The 23,060-nt window shown below is 44.6% G+C and overlaps 1 protein-coding gene across 1 annotated transcript in view; it reads right to left on the bottom strand.

The window, feature by feature from the left end:
• Positions 1–2,369: 2,369 nt before the first annotated feature.
• Positions 2,370–23,060, bottom strand: part of LOC138259173 (probable carboxypeptidase X1) — a 267,238-nt gene continuing 246,547 nt past the window's right edge. Inside the window, exons 11-14 of the mRNA XM_069206773.1 lie at positions 19,726–20,023; positions 11,131–11,270; positions 10,193–10,295; positions 2,370–6,086 (exon numbers count right to left, since the gene is read on the bottom strand). Coding sequence (XP_069062874.1) covers positions 5,824–6,086; positions 10,193–10,295; positions 11,131–11,270; positions 19,726–20,023 — 804 coding nt within the window. The 3' untranslated portion in view covers positions 2,370–5,823. The remainder of the gene's footprint in view (positions 6,087–10,192; positions 10,296–11,130; positions 11,271–19,725; positions 20,024–23,060) is intronic.

The raw sequence follows: 23,060 nt of genomic DNA, 5'->3' as shown, positions 1-23,060 counted from the left end.
GCTATCATCCCAAGGGTGATCGACGGGTAGAAGCGGCCAACTTTTCCCGTATTTCGACATTCCCTAAGTGTGGTGAATCTGAGGATTTTCATCACATGCTTGTTCCATGATTAGTCTATGATATTCAAAGTGTAATAGCCTGGTTTTAGTCTGAATATTCCTTGCAGGGAGTGCATGAATTGACATTCCAGAGGAAGGGAGATAGTTGACAACTTGTGGGATCCATTGTCCTGGTGCGACAGAAGGCATTGTGAGGACTATGAAGGAAAATGGACCGCCCCAGAAAAGGTTTCCCTTTTCATGACTATCAGCCATTCAATTGGTTTATGGTCAGTTTAAACCCTGAGATGGTACCTAAATAGATGGTACATATAGTGCATGAAGCAGTCTATTTTCAATCACCACTGATAAAAGCTTTTGCCTGTTCTTTTTTGTTCTTGTTTACTTGACCAATTAGTGCTGCTTCTCAACTGTAGCAACAATTGTCTGGACAACGAAGGGCATGGTTGGCAGTGCCAGCTGGCATGTAAGGTGAGTGGTGGTGCAAGCAAGTGTGGGGGGTGGAAGGGTAGTAAAACAAATACATGACAAAGCCACATACCTTCCTGGCTTGCCGAATGACATCCTCCTCATCCTGGTGTTCCAGTCTTTTCTCCCCTAACCAATCCTGGTGCTGCTCTCATGCTGTTAACCAGCATGAGAGAAGCACTAGGTTTGGAGGGAGCGGTCTCTCCCAGCGCTCTTAGGAGCACTAGAGGCCTGTGCTTTCTCTAACCCAGCTGTCTTGGATATCTGGGTTACGGTGGTTTAAAATGCGCATGTACGGCTGGCCGTTGCTAGATGGCCGGCAAAAGGGACAAGCACACTTTAAACATAACTGCACAGCTCCATGCTGCCACTCAGCAGCAATTGCCCCGCCCCATCCTGACACTCAGTTTGGGGCAGGTTGGTGAAAAATAAAGTGGTAATAAATAAACCTTATTACCATTTTATTTTTAATCTCTGGGCTTTTCTGGGACATTTTTTAGTGAGCAATGTTCCTCTGCTATAATGGGGGAGCCGCTCCTGATTATTGCTGTCTTCAGTATGATGCATTGGCTTTGAGGACAGATAATGTTTACCCATCTGTTCCTGATTGCCCTCTTTGGCTCTTCTTGAGTTCATGGCAGTCAGTGGGCACTGAGATCCCAGTTCCACTAGTACCCTATAAGGCTCAGAAGCCAAGCTTGGTTAAAGAAAGTTTGCATGTCCAGCCCATCCACAAGCTTGTCAGCTCTAGGTTTGGGGTTGTATGGAGACTCCACTGTCCCAGAGTACTTAATGGAGTGTAGGAGATGGAATTTCTCAGGCAGGATTAATATATTTCCTTTGGAGGAAAGAAAAAAGCTGCAAAGGTATGCTTGATTTGCGTTGATACAAGTTGAACTTTTCTCCCATTGGAAAATGTGTGCATTTATATATAAAGCACAAGAGTACTCGAGAAAAATGATGATTGACATATCTTTGTGATATCACTCCTGTGATCCTGTCTGAATAGATATTTGTACCAAGTGTAGGATTATTACTATAGGAGTAAATTTCCGCACCTCCTTCCAGAGTCTGCCAAGAAAACAGTAGTCCAGGCTCAGGTTATATCCAGATTGTACTACTTATATGTTCTTTATCTGGGTGTCACCTAATCGCGACTCAATAGGCTTCAATGTGTGTAGAATGCAGCTGCTCGGACATTGCTTGGGCTCCTGAGGCGAGCCTTTATTAACTCCGCACTGAAGAAATTGTACTGGCTGCTGGTGAAATAGAGAATCACCTTCAAGGCTCACTGTTATCACCACAAGGCGTTGTCTTGCCAAGGTTCTGCCTATTCACAATCTATGGTGACTTTCGATGCCCCAGCTAAAAATCGTACGTCGGCTGCTGCCGAACTGGCCTCTATTCCTAAAAGCCAGAATTGGTGGTTGTGCTTTTAGTCATTTGACTGCTAAAATCTGGAACTCCTTACCTTTGAAACTTCAGCTAGCCCCCTCCAAATTGATTTTCAGGAAAAATGTAAAAAAAATATTTTTTGCTCTTGTCTGTGCAACTCTTCCTCGTAATCAGCCTACTAGCGCTGGGACACTTTGTGAGAACTAGCCATACACTTTTCGAGTGACATTATTATTATTGTCATTATTATTTTTGTTATTCTTATTATAAATTTTCCGAATTTTAAACAGTGGTGTGTACAAAGCAGGCTCAATTTATTTTCACATCTTTACATTGCTGCTATGAGATGCTACAAACAGAAAATTTGATCTGTATTTGATCATGTGCATTTAATGACCAAAAGGACACCCACTTTTCTAAAGAAAACAGAAAAGTGCACCAAGGACTAGTTTTCATAACTTTATTGAAATATAATGCTTGTGCCACTTGACTAGCAAGGACAGGTGAATGCCAGCATTGCTATATGTTGGGCTACATTGTCAAATAAGCAACATACATTTGTGAACCCAACCTTGTCTTTTAACAGCATCACAGTCAGAAAAGTATTTACAATCCATGTCTTCTAAACGTGTCCATCTGGCAAGAACAAGAGTTCCTTGTGGTGTATCACCACTTCCAAAAACCTATTTCATCTGTAATAACCCTTCAGTGTGAAGTACGACGAAGACGTAGAACCGGCTACTAGTGACTAGTTATATAGGATATACCACAATCGGATTAGTCTCTCGGCGCTTAAAGAGAGGAGTCATTATTACCCAAGTATAGAAACTTGTTTACCAACCTCAGAAGGCCGCATTGACCCTGTTATGATGTGAACCTGTGTCCTGCAGGTTACACGTGCACAACCAAGCAGCAGGTCCTCAACCCCAAGCACTATTGTACTGTGTATGGGTTGCAGAGATAGGTGTGTACCACGTTCTTCAATGGTTTTTCCTCAGTGATAAGTTGCAATATGTAATATAAGAGGAAAGGTTGGATGTAGCATAATGGAAACCTACAGTGCACAGGCCTACTGCTTGGTTTCATGTGGAATAAAGAGAAGGGAAGCATAAGGAAATGAAGTCCACTTGAGGATGCAGGCCATCGGGGAGGAGGTGAAACCTTTTGCCTGTGACGGCTCAGTTAGAGAGACCTTTGTACATGCAGATCTATTTTAAGTGGGTGAAAAATGGTGGACTGGAATGCAGTGATCCTCAGATGCTGCGGTTAATTCAAGTATTCCTTCTATCACCTTATTGACTGTTGTAGTTGGCATCCTGAGTGCAACGGGTATGCCCAGACGTGGGACCCGTGATCATGGTGCCTATGAAGATCCAAGTAGGTTGTAACCACTCTTTGGTTGCTTGTGTTGCCGTCTACAGGGGATCTGGCCTCACAGTTTGACTGGACTGTTCTTACTGAAGCAGGACCAAGACTGATTTGTATATGGCGAGCCTCTGTCTAGAGTGGCATCGATTTTGAAAATGACCCACTCGAATGCAGCCCTAAACTATTGCCAGGTGCTGAGATTAATTAAAGCATTTGTTCCATAACCTTATAGTTTGTTACAGTTAAAACAAATGTAACACTGTGAGTTTAACTCCCCTACAAATGTTCCTGGATACATGTTCTTTTAATCTCAAGGCAGGTATAATCACAGAGTTTAAAACAAGCTACAAAGGGACAGAGCACTGGACTTATGTCAAGACTTAATATGTAAATTCTTGGTGATTCCCATCTGTTCAGTGCTATGGAAAAAGTTGATCCCTTACATGCGAACAAGATGTTCCTTGAAGAGAAGGATTTTCAATTATTTCTGCAACCGAGGGATAAAGATTGCCGAAACCGCACCTGGAGGGAGTCTCAGGCAGATAAGGCCGGCACCTCATCTTCTCCTTCCAGGACTTTCTTGTCTCTTTTCACTTTTGTGTTTTACTTATGGTGATGTACCGTGAGTAACGATGATGGGTGATGTTGGTACTACAATGGTTTGGTGGAGCCCAAGAGATCTTAGCCTTGCTTGCCTTGTACGATTGATTGTTGAGGTGGCCTCCTTGAAGACAGTGCAACAGACACAGCCTGCAGGCAGTACCTGTCCAGAGTAGGCGGAAGTCTTGTGTATGGACACCTCATCCACCAAACCACTTGTATCTTGCTAGGCTGTAGCTTGTTGGCACAGAACAGTTGACTTTAGGCATCTGGCCACCTTGAAGGGGTGCCCAGTGGGCGTTGCATTATTTACTAAGACAGAACACAAAAATGAGGGATGTCATACTGGAATTGATCTTCTCCACTGATAGTTAGATTATGCCTCATTCCAATCTATTGTTTTTGACTTGTCTCTGACACTGTAGAATGGGTTCAGCCACATGCGAATCAGTGTTTATCCCACCCACAAGGAGCAGTCCGGACCACACTGCCTGGTCATGTCCTGTCTGAACGGGAACGCGAGTAACTCCAGACTTATTTCAGCCTTCTTGGGCATCATGAGTGGAGCCTGTCTGGGGTCACCTTTTCTCCTGTGCAGAAGGGACAGGGACTAGCAGGTCATGCAGGACTCTTCTTATTGGAGTAGGACCCAGGCTTACTCACATGACTAGTCCTTGTCTGCAGTGGCCCAGCGCGCAAAAATTATTGATAGACTGTAATGCAACTCAGAGTAATGACCAGTGACTGAGATGAATTCAGTTGTTTCACTCATCACTTGTCTTCATTCATTATTTTCTAATCACGATTTCTTAGGAACATATTGAAGTAATTTGAAAGCTTTTCCTTTATGCAACTATATGTTTCAAGTGGGTTAACAAGCTAACAGGTAGCTTCAGAGAACAGAGGTGTTCGAGTTTGCCCATGTGAAAAATGTATGTTTAATTTTACCATGTGAGTGCAAGTAGCAATATTTCACTATTTCACTGAGAAAATGCTTGTCTTGGGTAGGTAGAGAAAATGCTCGACTTGGGTAGGTAGCTGTTACACTACTGCTCTGCCGATGGGTACATATGACCTCACACTTCGGCTAACATTTATAATCATACAGCTTTGTTTCTAGCAATATGGTTACCAACCAATCTTAAAAATACCTGTTTTAAGTCCAGACAATTTTTAACCCACTGTGCCTACACCCCACCATGTCAAAAAAGGAAGTGTTTATGGGTTGCAAAAGCATGACTAACATTCACACCGCCCGCCATTAGGTAAACGCTATGTCAGATTTACCAGGAAACAAATTTACCTACAAAGGTGTTGACACTTAGAATTCTACTTGACTGTCTGAGCCCCACTGTAGAAAAAGTAGCTTCATTCTATTATTGAACAGAAGAAAGCATGTGAACATCCTGCACAGCCAGCAGCAGGACTTTAAAGGGCAAGTGCTCTATCGTGGAGTTAGGTGCAGGTCGGATGGTCTGTAGGGAGAAATCTATATAACGTTGATGTCTGGTAGTCTCCAGTTTTGAGCCTTATGCTTTTGCAGATTAAACTTTTGTGCAGTCTACGCTGCAACATCTTGTTAAACTGAAGCTCAGCCTCTATCACCAGAGATGCTAAGACGAACTGAATGACTGCAATGAGATTCTGCGCAGGCGATGGAGATAAGCGCATTTTGTGAATTCAGACTCAGTGAGAGCAGATAGCCCTGAGAGTGCGTTCTGGATATTTGTATCCACACTTCTCATGTCAACCTCACTGATCGTAATGGAAGATAAAATAATGTGCTGGGACCATCAGCGAAATGTGTTGTTGGAGTTGCAAGCGGGTGTTCTCTGAGATACATCCCACGTCTCAACGCTGCTATATCCTTCTCACTTCAGTCCCTACGTGTCCTTATGATGGAGATGCTGCATTCTTTATCACAATCTCTCCTCACTTCGGGTGGCTTTGAGATCGTAGTGTGCGGTTCCTCATGTGACGCAGGCGCAGCAGCAGGTCTTTCGGAATCTTGTCGCCTCTAGCCAGGATCTCACGCAGTCGCTGCTTCGGGGTCTTGCTGATGTAGAAATCGCAGATGGTGGCATGGTCTTCATAGGACACGTGGCATGACTTGGTGGCCGAGTGGTACCCTTCTGCCTTTGCAGTGACTTCGTAGTCTCCCGGGTTCAAGAGGCGCCAATAGTCTCCATCAAAAGCTGCAAAGAAGAGGTGACACGGTCAAACAGTGAAACATATTTCACAGAGTAAGTTATCTGTAGCAGGGGTGTGGAATTCCTATAGCCCGACTCCCAGGACATATTGTTTGGGGTCAAGGACAATAGGTTTTATTATTTATTTTGTCCTTTGGACAAGTAGGCCCAAACCCCTGCAGCACGAGCCCTTTTGCTGCCAGTTTACAGTCCCACATTATGGACCAGGGAAGGGCATTGTCTGCAGTTAAGATAATATCTGTATCCATATGGTAATGCTGCTTGAACTTATATTTACGGTTCATTAATGCAAAGCCTTTAAATTTAGAGTGAGCACTCAATGGAAATGTTGTAAGCTCGGACTGCAGTACTGACAGTAGTTCCAGTATAAAAATCTGTACACATGTTTGCAAAGATTAACAATGAGGCTACGTATACTTCTCCCAGAATGCTTTCTGATTAGATGCAAATATTTCCAGACGCTTGAAAGCAAGATTGAATATACTTTGCTTTCAAAATAAAACGTTCAAAAAAAACAAAATGCAACTAGGAAAACACGTTTTGCTAAACTACTGTGACATGTCAGGTACCATTTCTTTGAAGCATCTTTTAGTCAAATGTGTTGATGCATGCTAATATTTTGAAAACATATTCATAACAGAACATCAGCGTAACCAGTTTCAACAAGATTATAGGAAACATTTGAATAAACAAGCATTAGCAAAGCCAATAGGTTCGACATTGATGGTCCGCCTTTTGGTTTTGTCAATGCGTGTCTTGCTTTGACATGGTTTTTGTAAAACGTTATTGTTGTGGGAGCTGCCGGGCTCTCAATGTTATAACAAACACTGGCTAAAGGCAAAAATATGTTTTGATCTTAAAAAGCACACATTGCGACAGTAGTTCCTGGCATTGAAAAAAAATGATTTTGTGTGCCGAAATGCTCCTTGTGAAAGAGCAGAATGCTGTCATTTTTAGTGAAGCTAGCTGATAGGTATGTATATAGAGAGAGAGAGACAGAGAGAGAGAAAGAAAGAGAGAGAGAGAGAGAGAGAGAGAGAGACATACTTTTAATACAATGAAAGGTCGTGGTTAACAATAGGCCGAATTAGGGGCCCAGTTCTTAAAGAAAGTCAAGAAAGTGCACCCATGGGATATGTCCTTGTATTTGTGCAGATTTATGGCTTCATGAATTACCAAAAATGTACAGAAGTAGGCCAGGAAATGGCACTCCTAGAAATTATATGTGAAATGCATTTTAGCACGAGCAAATATATTTGTGTAGATTTGCTCATGCAAACATCTGTTGAGTGTTTACAAGTTATTTCCCTTCAACCACTTTTTTTCCTATCCTGGAAGTAATTTTACTTCTGATCTTGTCAGAAATAAATTTCCAAGCTTTTTCAGTATCGGAAAAGATTAGAGAAGAGCTGGTGAAAACCCATAAAACATGCAAGTTAGTAGATTTGCACGGGCTCAAATGGGTGTTCCAACCTTGGAACTATTGCTTACTGCAAGCTTCAGCCACAGTATGAACACCTGTGGAAAGTTGGCTAAATAAGGTGACTGCTAGTATTCAAACCCTACTATAGTATGAGCCCTGGAATATTCAGATAGGCTATTATCAGAGCTATTATACAATGAGATTGCAGACATAATTTGCCGCTTCGATGCATGCCACCAAAGGGACAAGTGGATTTTGTTACATATGAAACAGCATGCCCCATGGACAAATAGATATTTTGTTAAATTCCACACTCCTGCAATGAGCATTCCTGCAGGCGTGGTACTTGTGATTTCTGAGTTACTAACAGTTGCATTTAGGGCTCAGGGTTGCAGTGGTAATTCAAACCCAATTTTGTCCTTCGAATAGCACACTAAAGCATAGCGCTTAGCAAATACACCATATACTTAAAAAAAGTTTATTTCAACAGTTTCAGTCTGTTGTTTAGTACACGAATAATATCCACGCCAAATATAAGTAAAATAGCACTTGTGCATGTTGCTAGCATCAAAAATAAAATGAACAGCTCTAACATGTCCAGAATGTTCCTAGCGGCCTACCACCCTAAAGCTACGTCTATGTGCTCCACTATGAGAGCACGAAATAGCTAACTTGCCTCAAGAGTGTCTGCGGTGCCATGTGCACTGCATACCTGTTGAAAGTGGGTCAGCTGTGTTTATCAGACTTTAGAGAGTCTTCAGAAGGAAAACACACAATCAACTGGAACGACCCTTAGCGTAATAGTGGATGCAACAGCAGTTTGGCCAGGCCTCTCGCGACACACTGTGCAAAGACCTTTCCAGCTCAATTGTCAACTCAAGGGGTTCGTACAGTACATTGACCACTGACTTTTATTCTGCATTGCAAAACCTAGTGGGGAGTTTCCAAAATCCAAGATGCAACCTGTCTGAAGTGCGATGAAAGTAAATCAACTGGGGCTACATGTTTACCTTTCATGTCTACTGCTCAACCTTGATGTCTAGATATCAAGTAGTTTATGGCAGACTTGTGCCACTTGATATTATAACAGATCAGTGATTGGATGCAATGATACTTTCACAAGTTCTCAGGAAGATAATGACATACTGAATATGGACTACAGACAGACAGGCTAACCCAATATTTTAAAAAGTTCACAACAATATTTTTGATCTTCTCTGGCTACTTTTGCATTAAACATGTGTTTGATGTCTATGGGTTTTCCTGAGTGTCTGTTTTTTTTCAAAGAGAAAGTAGGGAGCAAGGGAGAGAAATTATCAAAAGATACATAAAAAAAAGAATGCTTCAAAAAGAAATACATGACGGATTGTTTTTTAAAAACAAGTTGAATCGGTGGAAAAAGAGGAGAGAATGAGAGCAAAAAGGCATTGGAAGTTGAAGCTGAAGAGAGGCGGGAGAGGAAACGCGGGTACAGAACATCGACTGTGTGAGAGCATGAGGAGTGGGAGGGAAAAGTGTTTGAGGTAGTGGAGACTAAGAGACACAAATAATTGACTTAGAGGAAAAGAAGAAGTGATTAGGAAATAAAGGGATATGATCAAATGGTCTAATTTTAAGTATGCTTTCTCAAGGAAAACAATGTTTTTCTTCTATTTGCAAAGTTTCTGTCATTGCATCTTATTCTTAGTCTTACATGTCTTTGTCACACTTAAGTTCAGAGTAAGACAGAATTGATGGGTACTGACAATACATCTAACTCCAGTCTCTTGAAGAGGTACTATAAAAGTACAGCTAGTTTTCAGAAAATGCTTTTAGGGCCAGATTTACGAACGACTTGTACTACCCTTGCGTCATGCAAAGTGACAAAGGGGCAACACAAGTCTTAAATGAGATTTACCACCTTGCATGGCTCTACATGGCATTGTAAACCTGGAGTAACTCAAGACAATGCAAGTTGCTGCCCTACATTAGTTTACCTTGGGAAGACATGCCATTGGTGGAGTGTAGTTGTTTTCATGTATCCACCTATGGATTTTGTTGCATTCCCAGATTTACTACCCGTAGTAAACCTGGGAATACATGACAAGATTACGCTTTCCCAGGGGAGGTACAACGAGGAGATATAACTTTATTTTGCCTAGTTTTTTTCCTTTCTACATGTGCTTCATTTTGCAGCAGCCATAGAAAGAGGACAACGCCTCTAAGGATTGTGTTTGTGCAGCAAGGTGTCCTATCATGGTCCAAGAGTGCCTGAGTTGGTGCTAGGCTGTACTGTGTGTACCAGCACAGGGAAGGAGCAGGAATGCACCATATTCTAGTATATATGGCACATTTCTGCCCTCTCCAAGTGACTCAGCACAGCAAGTTGTCTTCCTGCATTGAGTCACATCTTTGTAAATACTGCCCTTGATTGTGAATGAACGCTGATTGCTGAAACACTGCGTTAAAAGTCTGTCATCATTTAAAAGGGTGAGTGGTTTATTGTGGAGGTTGTTTCTGCCTTTTAAAAGCCTGCACTCATGGTTTGCCTTCACTGTTGTTTCTGGTTTTAGTTCTATGCTGGTGGTTTTTCTGAGCTTGCTATTGATGCTTTGCAGAGATGTAAACTGGTAGTTTATTGAGCCCATTGATCGTGCTTCCTTGCGCTCTGCACTTCTGGTTCTCTTACCTGTCCTGATGTCATGATTAATGCCATCTACGGATATAATGGCATCAGCGACCCCTTTGTCTGTGTCTTTGTCTCGCACCACTCCTTTAATGCCGCGGTGAACCTACACAACAGAGTGAATAAGAGAATTAGGCAATAAACCTCCTTTATCAGCTTGACTGAAGATGCAGATTTAGCTAAAAGTGCAATTTGCCTCACTCCTTGGCATTCACCGCTCTCCTTCACAGTTTTTTGGTCTGCGTGATCCAGGAATCGGCTACAGGCACAAAATTGGTGGTGGGCGCTGGTTGCAGCATCGGCCCCCCAGTAGCAAAAGGAGCAGCAGGAGCAACTGGTCAGAAAAGATTGCCAGGGCTGCTTTGGCTTTCATGCTCTGGCCCTGTGTGTGTTCATGCAAGTTCTTCACTTACAAGGCCCTACACAACATCGGACCTGCCTAACTCAACCACTGCTTCTTCTTCTAAACCCCCCAGGCAACTCCGCTCTGCTCAACTGGCCCTCGCCACCACCCCAAGGATCCTGAAGGACACAGCTGGAGGAAGGTCCTTCCCCAACCTCCCCGCACAGACCTGGACCACGATGCCACTTCACCTTAGGCAGCCCCCATCGTTGGCTCAGTTCAGGAAGGACCTCAAGAACTGGCTCTTCGACTGATGCGCGTCCCCCCACCAACACCTTGAGACCCTCGGGTGATTAGCTGCCTTATGCAAATATCTGATTGATTGTTGTGAAATCACTTCACAAAGCTATCATTTTTAATATATTATCTTCCACCTTCATTATTGTCAGCTTTTTCTTGGCGCCAACTTCAAAATCAATTAAGACTTCTTGCAAAAACGATTCAAAACCAAACAGTAATGCAAGAACTTTCATGTGCCATAAACAATAAAGTTTCACCCTTCAGAAAGAGTTTCAGCAAGCCCATATCTCAGAATTACCTGCTCCATGAAGATCAAGAGGGCCTCTCTGTTGTTCTCCCACTCCATAGGAAGCTCGATCTCATGCGGAAATTTGTCACAAGAGAGCTCCACCGTGATCTCAAAGCAGTTGGTGTGAAGGTAGCTAAAGTCATTCATACCTGGAGGTGAAAGAACATAGGAAGCACAAACATATGAAAGTCTTCAAGAGCATTTTGTACATAATCAGGCACCTACAGTGCCCATACTTGGAATAACTGCAGAATATTTCCAGTAAATCAGATACATAGGCGCACAAGAACCTGATATGCCAAAATCTAGCATCCATCCAGCTGTCTACTCCACCCGTAAAGTGGTCAAGAATCAAACACGCTGGTGCATTGATGCTGCAGGGGGAGGTGGAGGAAATTAAATCGCTGATGTCAAATTTCATTCATGTTGGAATAGGTCATTGTCAGAAGTTGCAGCTTGTTCACTCTATAAACCTTACATTCATGTGCCGCCTAGCATACATAGAACTCTGAAATGGCAGGCAATGCTCACAGCCTCAAAGCAAACAAGCATTCCAACGCCATTTGCTATCCCTGTGAAATGAGAGATTTGACAACATTTGAGAATAAAGTGATCTGCACTAGAAAAGCATGTGCATAGATGCATTAGTTTTTTTTTTTTACTGTTCATCTTAGAAAGTTTGATAACAGCTATTTCTAGGCTACAGAAGGCATAGAAACATAAGAACAGGATGGTAAGCCCACTCTGTACATATGTTAAGATATTAGTTACTCTGATTTTTTGACAAAGTATGATATTGTAGAGTAGGGGTCTCCAACCTTTTCAGTAATAAGAGCTACTTATGTATAATGGAACACATCAAGCGCTACTAATCTTATTAGTTTTAATAGTGACTACATCAGACAAAATTACATTAGGGGCCACCATATGCAAGTTTACTACCAACAAGCACCTCAGTGCATCAGGCATGGTAGCAAACTGTAATATATAAGAGCGTTTGCCAATATGGAATGCCACTACATGGTTAATACATAACAACCATAGCTGAAGCCTCCAGCACCAAAGTACTAACATTTGTAAAAAGTCTTCCTAATGCCACATCATTTATAACTTAAATACCAGTTTTATATATATTTTGGAAATTCTGCCATTTTCCTTTAAACTTCAGCTCATGAGTTCTGAAAATAAAAACATTTTTGTCTCCACAATTACACGCCAAATTTTGGGATACGCATATTAATTCAACCAAAGAAAAGTTTCTAATTTAGTAGACTGGGTTGCACACAGGAGAGCTACTTACAGCTACCTGGAGAGCTTCCAGTAGCTCGTGAGCTACCTGCTGGAGAATCAGCTGCTGCCGGTTACACTACCCACTTCCTACTCATTCAGGCCAAAGAGCGGGGACCCCTGAATCTGAATAACAACTGTGCCAATTTCACATTGTTGTGTCCGAGCTCTCTAGCCAGCAGCTCTTTACAGGCTCGCTAACGTAAAAGAAAGGTACACATCCCAGAATGCAAAGTGATGTTGTCAGGACACAGGACAGACTATGGCGGTCATTCTGACCGCGGCGGGCGGCGGTCGCCGCCCGCCATGCGGTCACCGCCAAATGCCCGCTCCGCAGTCAGAAGACCGCGGATGCCATTCTGGCTTTCCTGCTGGGCCGGCGGGCGCCCGCCAAGGGAGCGCCCGCCGGCCCAGCGGGAAAGACCCTGCAACACAGAAGCCGGCTCCGAATGGAGCCGGCGGTGTTGCAGGGGTGCGACTGGTGCAGTTGCACCCGTCGCGATTTTCACTGTCTGCTAGGGAGACAGTGAAAATCTTTCTGGGGCCCTGTTAGGGGGCCCCTGCACTGCCCATGCCAGTGGCATGGGCAGTGCAGGGGCCCCCAGGGGCCCCACGACACCCGTTCCCGCCATCCTGTTCCTGGCGGTAAAAACCGCCAGGAACAGGATGGCGGGAAGGGGGTCGGAATCTCCATGGCGGCGCTGCTTGCAGCGCCGCCATGGAGATTCAGCCCAAGCAGGGGAAATCCGGCAGGAAACCGCCGGATTCCCTTTTCTGACCGCGGCTTTAACGCCGCGGTCAGAATGGGCATTGAAGCACCGCCAGCCTGTTGGCGGTGCTTCCGTGGCCCCCGGCCCTGGCGGTCTTGGACCGCCAGGGTCGGAATGACCCCCTCTTTGATGAGTCAACTTGGCAATTGTGCAGGATTGTTCACCCCCCTTCCTGAAAAGAAATTGCACATGGCGGCCACACATCATACATGGGCTAAAATCATACCCCTCCATGTTTAATGGCGTTCCTTTTTGGCAGTGGGAGTGCAGTTTGAAGGAGGGACTGAGGGGAAGAATACAGCGTACTTTTTAGATATGTCCTGCATAATAAAAGTAATAAACGTGAGCCCTATTCACAAACTTCCTGCATTTTGTAGTGCATTAAGTAGGACAATAGTTGTAGTACTTTTCACAAAGATGTGGCCGGAGAGTGCCCCCACTCATATCTTTTCTGTGTGGAGAACTTCACCGAGGTGGCCGAGATCCCAGCACGTGTAGGTATGCGTTTGTGTAGTAAATGTGGGTGAGACAAGGGGGTTAAGCTTGAAATGGGGAATACTTACTACTAAATGGGAGAAGTTTACTCACATTTACGGTGTGGTTTATGGAGGGACATGCCAATACAACCACACACACCCCAAAACATAAGACCATTGCTGTTCACGAACTACACCTCTAAGTTTTCTACAGTCCCAATTGTATTGGAACAGACTTAAATGCACATGCGTCTAGCCTTGGAGTAAGTCAAGCATCACACATGACCACTTAAAGGTACCGGAACACACTCCTCCAAAAACAGTGCAGGCAGGGAAATACAAATACATCCAAAAAGAACTAATGTCAAATGAATGAAATTATTTCAAAATGTGCATTCTATATACATACATTTTTAATGTTAAAAATATGTATGTACATTTTAATGTTTTTTATCGTAAAATGAGTCATATACTCAGCTTTAAAAAAGTAAATGTTTATATAAAAAATAAAAATAATTTAAATGAATTCAGGACATCAATTGTAACAAGGTTTACTACATTGTAAATGAAAATAATAATTTTGTGAGTCTGAAATTTTTAAAAATTGTTTCAAAGTATTTATTAATTAAATTAATATAGTTAAATTAATATATGATATAATGTGCCTTTAGATTTATGACTTCTTATATTTTTATCATGTCTAGGTTTATCATATATATATTAAATTATACACATTGTACATTAAACTTTTGTTTGTAAATTGTTTTAATGAACAATACACTTCATCATTGTGGGCAAAGTTGCTAGTAGTCATTTTATATTCTTACATCCTGTTGGAGGAGCTCCACCATCTAATTTGTGGAAGTTGGGACGCATAAATCTACATCTGGGTGTAAATCTACACTTTGAAATGGTAAATAGCAAATAAGTGTAAGTTACACATAGAGGTAGAAGTAAATATACATGTGAGTAAATATACACTTGTATATTTACCTTTGTAAATCTAGCCCCTTTTGTATCACAAACTCTCTGAAAGGCAGAGCTCAAGAAGCTTTCCTTCGAAGCACAGCTATGCTGTGTATTGGTGGAGCAGCAAAGCAAATGAAATGAGAACAAATTAGTAACTTTTCTTCGTGTTCATCACCTCCTGTCATTTGTGACAGCCCGTCTCTTATGTCCTTTTATCTACATCCTAGCAAAAAACCATTCGCCCTCCATCATCACCTACATGTTTGAAAGCAGCTGAAAGGTCTCCATGGAGCACCACACAAAGAGGCTCATTAAGAGTGTGGCAGTCTATAGACCAACACACTTGCGGTAGCTGTCTGGACCCCTGCCAATGCGGCCGGTCCGACTACCACATTAAAACCCTGGTGGTCGGACCACCAGGAAACCGCCAGCTCTGCCAGGATCTTGGATCCCGGCAGTCTAGAGGTGGCGGAGATCCTAATCCACAAGGACAGCGCTGCAACCAGTGCTGCCCTGGGAATTACGACCTCGTCCTCCACCAACCTTTTCATGGCAGTAACAAATCCATGAAAAGGCTGGTGGAGAACAGGTGCAGGGGGCCGCAGGGGGGCCCCAGCACTGGCCATGCCCATTGCAAACAGTGAACATTGCAAGGGTGCTGGTGAACCCGGTGGACTGCAGCATTGCCGCAGGTTCGATTTCGAGCCAGTGACAATGCTGTGGCCTGTTTCCTGGTAGGCTTGTTGGTGAAAATCGTTGCTTCCGCCCACCAGCCTAGCGGGAAACTCTTAATGGGGCTGGCAGGGGGGTAGCCTATATGGTGGCAACCTCCCTATCGGATGTTCGGTGGACGGTGAAAACCGTCCACCAAACTCGTAATTACACCCCGCCAGTCTTGTAATCTCTTCTGCTAGACGCAGAACAGGGAGGATAAACTCATCTCGAGCTGGCTAGGTCCTGCCTCTATGCAGGCCCATGGTGATGTTCTCATCTGAAAGTGATTACTTCTCAAAACATAAAATAACCTGATGCTTAAACATGTGACAGCGCATGCACAGCATTGCATCCATCCACTCTGTGAGTGAAGATAGTCTTTATCCATTTCAGTGTTTTGGTGTGCTAACACCAGTAAATCAGGAACACCAAGAGGACGGCCCTAATGATGCCAGCTCCAAAAGCAGCACAGAGATCCTCTCTGTCATTAAAGACTTCACTTCACCTGCAGCCACCACCAGCAACATCATCCCAACTCAAGAAATATGCAAAAACTTCTCTGGTTTTTCAGCAACAAAATCCCAGCCATGTATATGTCAATATTGACCCTCAACCCGACCCCCACCAGACTTGCAGCCAGTACTCTAATCACAGCCTGGGAACGCATCCTGACCACATGGAAAGCCATCACCATAGACAAGACTGCCACAATAATGCTCTTCGACTCCGAGGGCCCCATCGGAACTATGCCTCCACCACTCCTTCAACAAAGATCTTGTCCCAATCAGCGAAGCCGCCACTCTCATATTCAACGCCCCCATCGACACAGTCACATTCCCTTAAGCCTGATAGCATGCAGCTGCCAACGCCCTACTGAAGAAGCCCTCTGCAGACCCAGCAAAGCTCACAAATTATTGGCCGATCTCCCTCCTACTTTACCCAGTCCAGGTCATGGAGAAAACCGTCAGCAGATGCCTCACAGACCACCTCGTCACCCACAAGCTTTTCGACACCAAGCAGTTAGGATTCAGACCCAAGCAAACCAAGGAGACAGCTCCTATTACAGTGAAAGATGATATCCGGATGATTCTAGACAAACAATACATTTAAGCCCTTATCCTGCTGAAACTCTCGTCAGCTTTCGGCATGCTCTTCTACGCCATCCTCATCAGACTACTACCCAAGATCGGCATTCAGGGACCTGCCTTCTGATGGATCAGCTCATTCCTGCCCAGAAGAACTGACACTCTGGACCATATTTACAATTTTTTGGTGCAGGGCAGTGCCACAAGCCTTCTTGCTGTGCTGCCCTGCATCAGAAGAAAGGGGCAGGAAAGCGCCCTATCTATGAGATATGGTGCATTCCTGTCCTCTTCCACAGGTGGCCCACGATTGGCTGCTATGCACCAATGCAGGCACCCTTGCACCAGCGTGAAAGGGTGTCTGCGTTGTAGGTATGATTGTTTTTGTGCAGGAAGGCACGTCTCTTGCACAAAAACAATCAATGGTGGTGATTTCTTCTTACTATGTGTGCTGCAGAATGCAGCACACATAGAAAGAGGAAACAAATGAGGAGAAATAATGTTTTTTCTCCTCATTGTGCCACCCTTACACCTCCCCTGGGGAGGCGTAGGCTGTTGATGAATTCCCAGGTTTACATCATGTTGTAAATCTAAAAATGTGTCACATGCCATGAGTGTTACATGGGAACACCCACCATAACGCCCATGGCACACCTCCTGACTTGCACTGCGTTGCGTCACTCCATATAGACAAGGTCATGAAAAGCCACACAGAGTGGCTTTACGTAACCTTGTAGATATGGCTCTGCATTGTGCACTGCCGGACTGTCATTAAAAGTGAAGTTCCCGCGGCGCATAGGTCTTGTAAATAAGCCTCTCCATATTTTACCTTACTTGTCAAAGGCCAGGGAACTCATCTGCTGGGTACCTCAAGGCTCCTTCCTCAGCCCTACCCTCTTCAACTCCTCCATGACCGCACTGGCTGACATCGTTCATGCTCATGACTTCAACATCCTCCCCCAAGCCAAAGTCACACATCATATCCTGTACCTCTTGAACAAATGCCCCAACATAAGGAACAAATTCACTGCATGCATGTCCAAAGTGGTTAACTGGATGAAGTCACTCCGTCTCAAACGGTATACGGTCAAAAACAGATATGCTGATCTTCGGTAAGTATGCCTCCCCATGGGACTCCACCTGGTGGCCCACAGACCTTAAATCCACTCTCAACACCAGCCCACACGCCAGGAAACTCAAGATCAGCACCAACAAAACTGGACATGTCTGCCCAGATGAACACCATCCCTGTGTCCTACTTCCACACTCTGAAGATGCTGAGAATGGTCTACAAGTGGCTACTGAAGAACACCAGGTAGATTGTAGATCGTCACCCAAGCCCTCATCACCAGCAGGCTGGACTATGGGAATTCTTTATCGCGGGATCACCAAACATCCCACAAATTGACCGCAAATCACCCAGAATGCAGCAGCCAGGCCTGTCCTCAACCTCGCACGCAGTTCACACATCACACTACACTTGATAGAGCTCCACTTGCTCCTGATACACAAGCATGCAGCGTTCAGGCTCCTCACACATACAAAACACTACACAACACAGGCTGAGTCCACCTGAACAGCCACATACACCTCCACCAACTATCCAGACACCTCAGCTCAGACAGCCTCCGTGTAGCGCACCCCCCACACATTTACAGAAGCAGAACTGGAGGTTGAGCTTTCTCTTACATCACCCTCAAAGCATGGAATGCCCTAAAGACGCTGAAGACATGGCTCTTCATGCAAGTCCTCTCCCCGCTCCCCATGTTCTTCAAGTGAGTCCCCTCCCTTCTTTAGGGGCTAGCCTGCATTATGCAAAAATGCATAACATGACAATTGGCACAGATACACACTGACTCAACTATGATTTGACAAGAAAGGGGGGTGAGGTGGAGCTACAGGACAGAGCATGAACAAGCACTGCAGTTTCAAATTTCTATTCCATTGTATATGAGGGCTATAGAAAAGCATTAATTTCTTTTTCTTTCAAACAATTGTCAGAAAGTGGTAATGCAAGCGGTGATTTGCATACTCACAATGACAAAAGAGTTGTTCCCTTGTCTAAATGTGACTTTAATATCACAAAGGATGTATATTTAAGACAGGAGAATACAGCATGACACTTTGGTTGCAAGACCCCTAGTTTCAATGTTGCCCTAAGTACCATGTGCTTGGTGAAAGACTCCGAAATATGCCTATGTTCAGCTTTCAAACTTAGTGAAAATGGCTGGCAATGCACACCAAGTTTTCAGCAGTTTTGGGTTGCTGGGGTTATTTTCACTGAGGCATAAATAGCCTGATACAGCAATGAAATGAGTTAAGGTGGAAGCAATAAAATGGAGAAGACATGATACCAGTTTCATTTTTCCTTTCTACTGTACAGTCAGGGAGGTAGAAATGTTGTTTATTTTTGTTTGTACTAACAGATAAAATTCAGGAAGTTACAACAGCAGGGCTCATTTGCATACCCATGATGCCCCAAGCTTGCATAGCTTATGTGAGATGATTAGTTCACTTAAATTTTCCTATATCCTCAGAAAGGATGTATTTTGACAGATCGGAGGAGGGTAGGGTATAAAGAACCTTCTTGGGGGGAATCCTAGTATTACTATAACCCTAACTATAACATGTTTTAGGGAGAGCCCTATAAGCATTAGTTTACTCAGTTTGAGCATCTGGTGAACATTCCTAGCAGCATGAGCCGCGGTTAGTAGGATGGGATACTGATGTAACATAACATGAAGTGCTGCCTGCTGCTGCTGAATTGAGGAACCCAGGGCATTGGGACACTGTCTTCCAGGAAGGAAGCAGTGCAACCACTAAGACCTTCAGCGAGAAGAATAGGCACACAAAGTGCTGTGCACAATCACGGTTATTGCAGAAGCAGCAGCAAAGGTTGCAGGGTCATCGGGTGCTAAAAGATGTCAGCAGTGGGAGTACACACTCCGCTGTGGAAGTACACACTCCCCTGTGGAAGTACACACTCCGCTGCAGGGGTTGGACAAGAACAGGGAGCGAAGCAAGCAGATAACAATACCATCCTGTCATACCAGAGGCAAACCTGAAGCCATTCTAAGTCGATGTTTAAGTATTGAAGACAATACATCAATAGACATATACATCTGTTTGTAAGGAGACCACAAAAATAGTCTAAATCTTGAAGAGTTTTCATGGCTGCAGAAGTAAGTGTTGAGGTTAACTTCTTGTCATGCTACCTGAACTTGTTTTGCTGTATTGGCTTTTATGTGCTGCATTAATCTCTCAATTTGAACGACTATAAAAAGTGAATTTTGGTGTTTTACTTACTGCCAGCTACGGTGTGCCAGTCGGCCCCATTGATAATGTTACCCACTCTTGTAAAGTCTTCTGTGTGACAAACTCTTCGGTCTTCCTCCATCATTACGCGGCTTGTTGTGGCGTAGGCAGTGGCCAGCCAACGGAAAATGGCATCATCTGCCGTAGGGGTCATCTCCTTTGCCTTCCAATAGGACCGTGCCATGTCAAAAGGATATGTCACCACTAGTTCTCCGCCATGCATGTTAGCACTCAGGACAAATGGAATCTTCTGCATCCAGTCAATCACAGCTCGCGTTTCTGGAGCAACCTGCACAGAAAGAGGTACAGTATCAACACACATTGAGATAGGTGGATGAAGGAAACACAAAAGTTGGGCAGAGTGAGTCGCACGAGTGCTTAGATGTATGTATGTGTGTGGTATTTCGATAGCATGAAGAGGTACCAGAGCAAGTGGTGGTATATGATCCATAATAGATTTCAGGGGAAGCTGGATTCTGAGTGAAGGTTGGCAGCCACTTTGTGTTGAGAAGGAAGATGGTGCAAGATGTTAATGAGGGATGGCAAGGAAAGCACAGGCATGCTTCAAAGATGAATGTGTTAGTGCTTGTGGAAATAATATGAGAATGAATTATTAGAGCAAAGGTTGATAGAGTTAAGGAAGGCATGATAATGCTGAAGGTCAAGAATCAACTTGTGATTATTTATATTACAACTTCGCATACACAGAAACTAAACTGCTAAACTTTTTGCCTTTTTAAAAAGTGAGAATAGTGGTCCCTACTAAAAAGGGCGCAAGCTACCCAGTACGCAATGGGAAGTGGTCTCACTAACTATCCTTCACTCATTTGGTAGATGTGAGTCAGTAGCAAAGGTCCAAACATTGCAGAACAAAGCAAAAGGAATGACAAATCACAGATAGTGAACCTAGTTGTAGGAAAGTACCATCTTGCCTGGCATGTTACCCCCATATTTCACTGCATGTATGTTGTTTTAGTCCATGTGTTACTGGGACCCTGCCAGCCAGGGCCCCAGTGCTCATAAGTGTGCCCTGTATGTGTTCCCTGTGTGATGCCTAACTGTCTTACTGAGGCTCTGCTAACCAGAACCTCAGTGGTTATGCTCCCTCTGCTTTCCAGATTTGTCACTAACAGACTAGTGACTAAATTTACCAATTCTAATTGGCACACTGGAACACCCTTATAATTCCCTTGTATATGGTACCTAGGTACGCAGGGTATTGGGGTTCCAGGACATCCCTATGGGCTGCAGCATTTCTTTTGCCACCCGTAGGGAGCTCTGACAATTCTTACACAGGCCTGCCACAGCAGCCTGAATAAATAACGTCCACGTTATTTCACAGCCATTTACCACTGCACATAAGTAACTTATAAGTCACCTATATGTCTAACCTTCATCTGGTGAAGGTTGGGTGCAAAGTTACTTAGTGTGTGGGCACCCTGGCACTAGCCAAGGTGCCCCCACATTGTTCAGGGCAATTTCCCCGGACTTTATGAGTGTGGGGACACCTTTACACGCGTGCCCTACACATAGGGCACCACCTATGTGTAGCGTCACAATGGTAACTCCGAACATGGCCATGTAACATGTCTAAGATCATGGAATTGTCACTCCAATACCATTCTGGTGTTGGGGAGACAATTCCATGATCCCCCGGGTCTCTAGCACAGAACCCGGGTACTGCCAAACTGCCTTTCTGGGGTTTCACCGCAGCTGCTGCTGCTGCCAACCCCTCAGACAGGTTTCTGTCCCCCTGGGGTCCAGGCAGCCCTGACCCAGAAAGGCAGAACAAAGGAATTCCTCAGAGAGAGGGTGTTACACCCTCTCCCTTTGGAAAAGGTGAGAAAGGCTGGGGAGGAGTAGCCTCCCCCAGCCTCTGGAAATGCTTTGATGGGCACAGATTCTGCCCATCTCTGCATAAGTGTAGGAAAGTACCATCTTGCCTGGCATGTTACCCCCATACTTCACTGCATGTATGTTGTTTTAGTCCATGTGTCACTGGGACCCTGCCAGGCAGAGCCCCGGTGCTCATAAGTATGTGCCCTGTATGTGTTCCCTGTGTGATGCCTAACTGTCTCACTGAGGCTCTGCTAACCAGAACCTCAGTGGTTATGCTCTCTCTTTACTTACAAATGTGTCACTAACAGGCTAGTGACTAAATTTACCAATTCACATTGGCATACTGGTACACCCATATAATTCCCTAGTATATGGTACTGAGGTACCCAGGGTATTGGGGTTCCAGGAGATCCCTATGGGCTGCAGCATTTCTTTTGCCACCCATAGGGAGCTCTGACAATTCTTACAGAGGCATGCCATTGCAGCCTGAGTGAAATAATGCCCACATTATTTCACAGCAATTTTTCACTGCACATAAGTAACTTATAAGTCACCTATATGTCTAACCTTCACCTGGTGAAGGTTGGGTGCCAAGTTACTTAGTGTGTGGGCACCCTGGCACTAGCCCAGGTGCCCCCACATCGTTCAGGGCAAATTCCCCAGACTTTGTGAGTGCGGAGACACCATTACACGCGTGCCCTACACATAGGGCACCACCTATGTGTAGCGTCACCATGGTAACTCCGAACATGGCCATGTAACATGTCTAAGATCATGGAATTGTCACCCCAATACCATTCTGGTATTGGAGAGACAATTCCATGATCCCCAGGGTCTCTAGCACAGAACCCGGGTACTGCCAAACTGCCTTTCCGGGGTTTCACTGCAGCTGCTGCTGCTGCCAACCCCTCAGACAGGTTTCTGCCCCCCTGGGGTCCAGGCAGCCCTGCCCCAGGAAGGCAGAACAAATTACTTCCTCAGAGAGAGGGTGTTACACCCTCTCCCTTTGGAAAAGGTGAGAAAGGCTGGGGAGGAGTAGCCTCCCCCAGCCTCTGGAAATGCTTTGATGGGCACAGATGCTGCCCATCTCTGCATAAGCCAGTCTACACCGGTTCAGGGATCCCCCAGCCCTGCTCTGGTGCGAAACTGGACAAAGGAAAGGGGAGTGACCACTCCCCTGACCTGCACCTCCCAGGGGAGGTGCCAAGAGCTCCTCCAGTGTGCCCCAGACCTCTGTTATCCTGGATTCAGAGGTGTTGCTGGCACACTGGACTACTCTGAGTGGTCAGTGCCAGCAGGTGACGTCAGAAACTCCTTCTGATAGGCTCTTACCTCTCTTAGTAGCCAATCCTCCTTCCTAGGTAGCCAAACCTCCTTTTCTGGCTATTTAGGGTCTCTGCTTTGGGGATCTCACCAGATAACGAATGCAAGAGCTCATCAGAGTTCCTTGCATCTCCCTCTTCACCTTCTGCCAAAGGATCGACCGC

The sequence above is a fragment of the Pleurodeles waltl genome, chromosome 1_1 (genome assembly GCF_031143425.1).
Source record: "Pleurodeles waltl isolate 20211129_DDA chromosome 1_1, aPleWal1.hap1.20221129, whole genome shotgun sequence".
Taxonomy (NCBI): Eukaryota; Metazoa; Chordata; class Amphibia; order Caudata; family Salamandridae; genus Pleurodeles; species Pleurodeles waltl.
The sequence above is the reverse complement of the archived record's forward strand: the minus strand, read 5'-3'. Positions and strand labels throughout refer to the sequence as shown.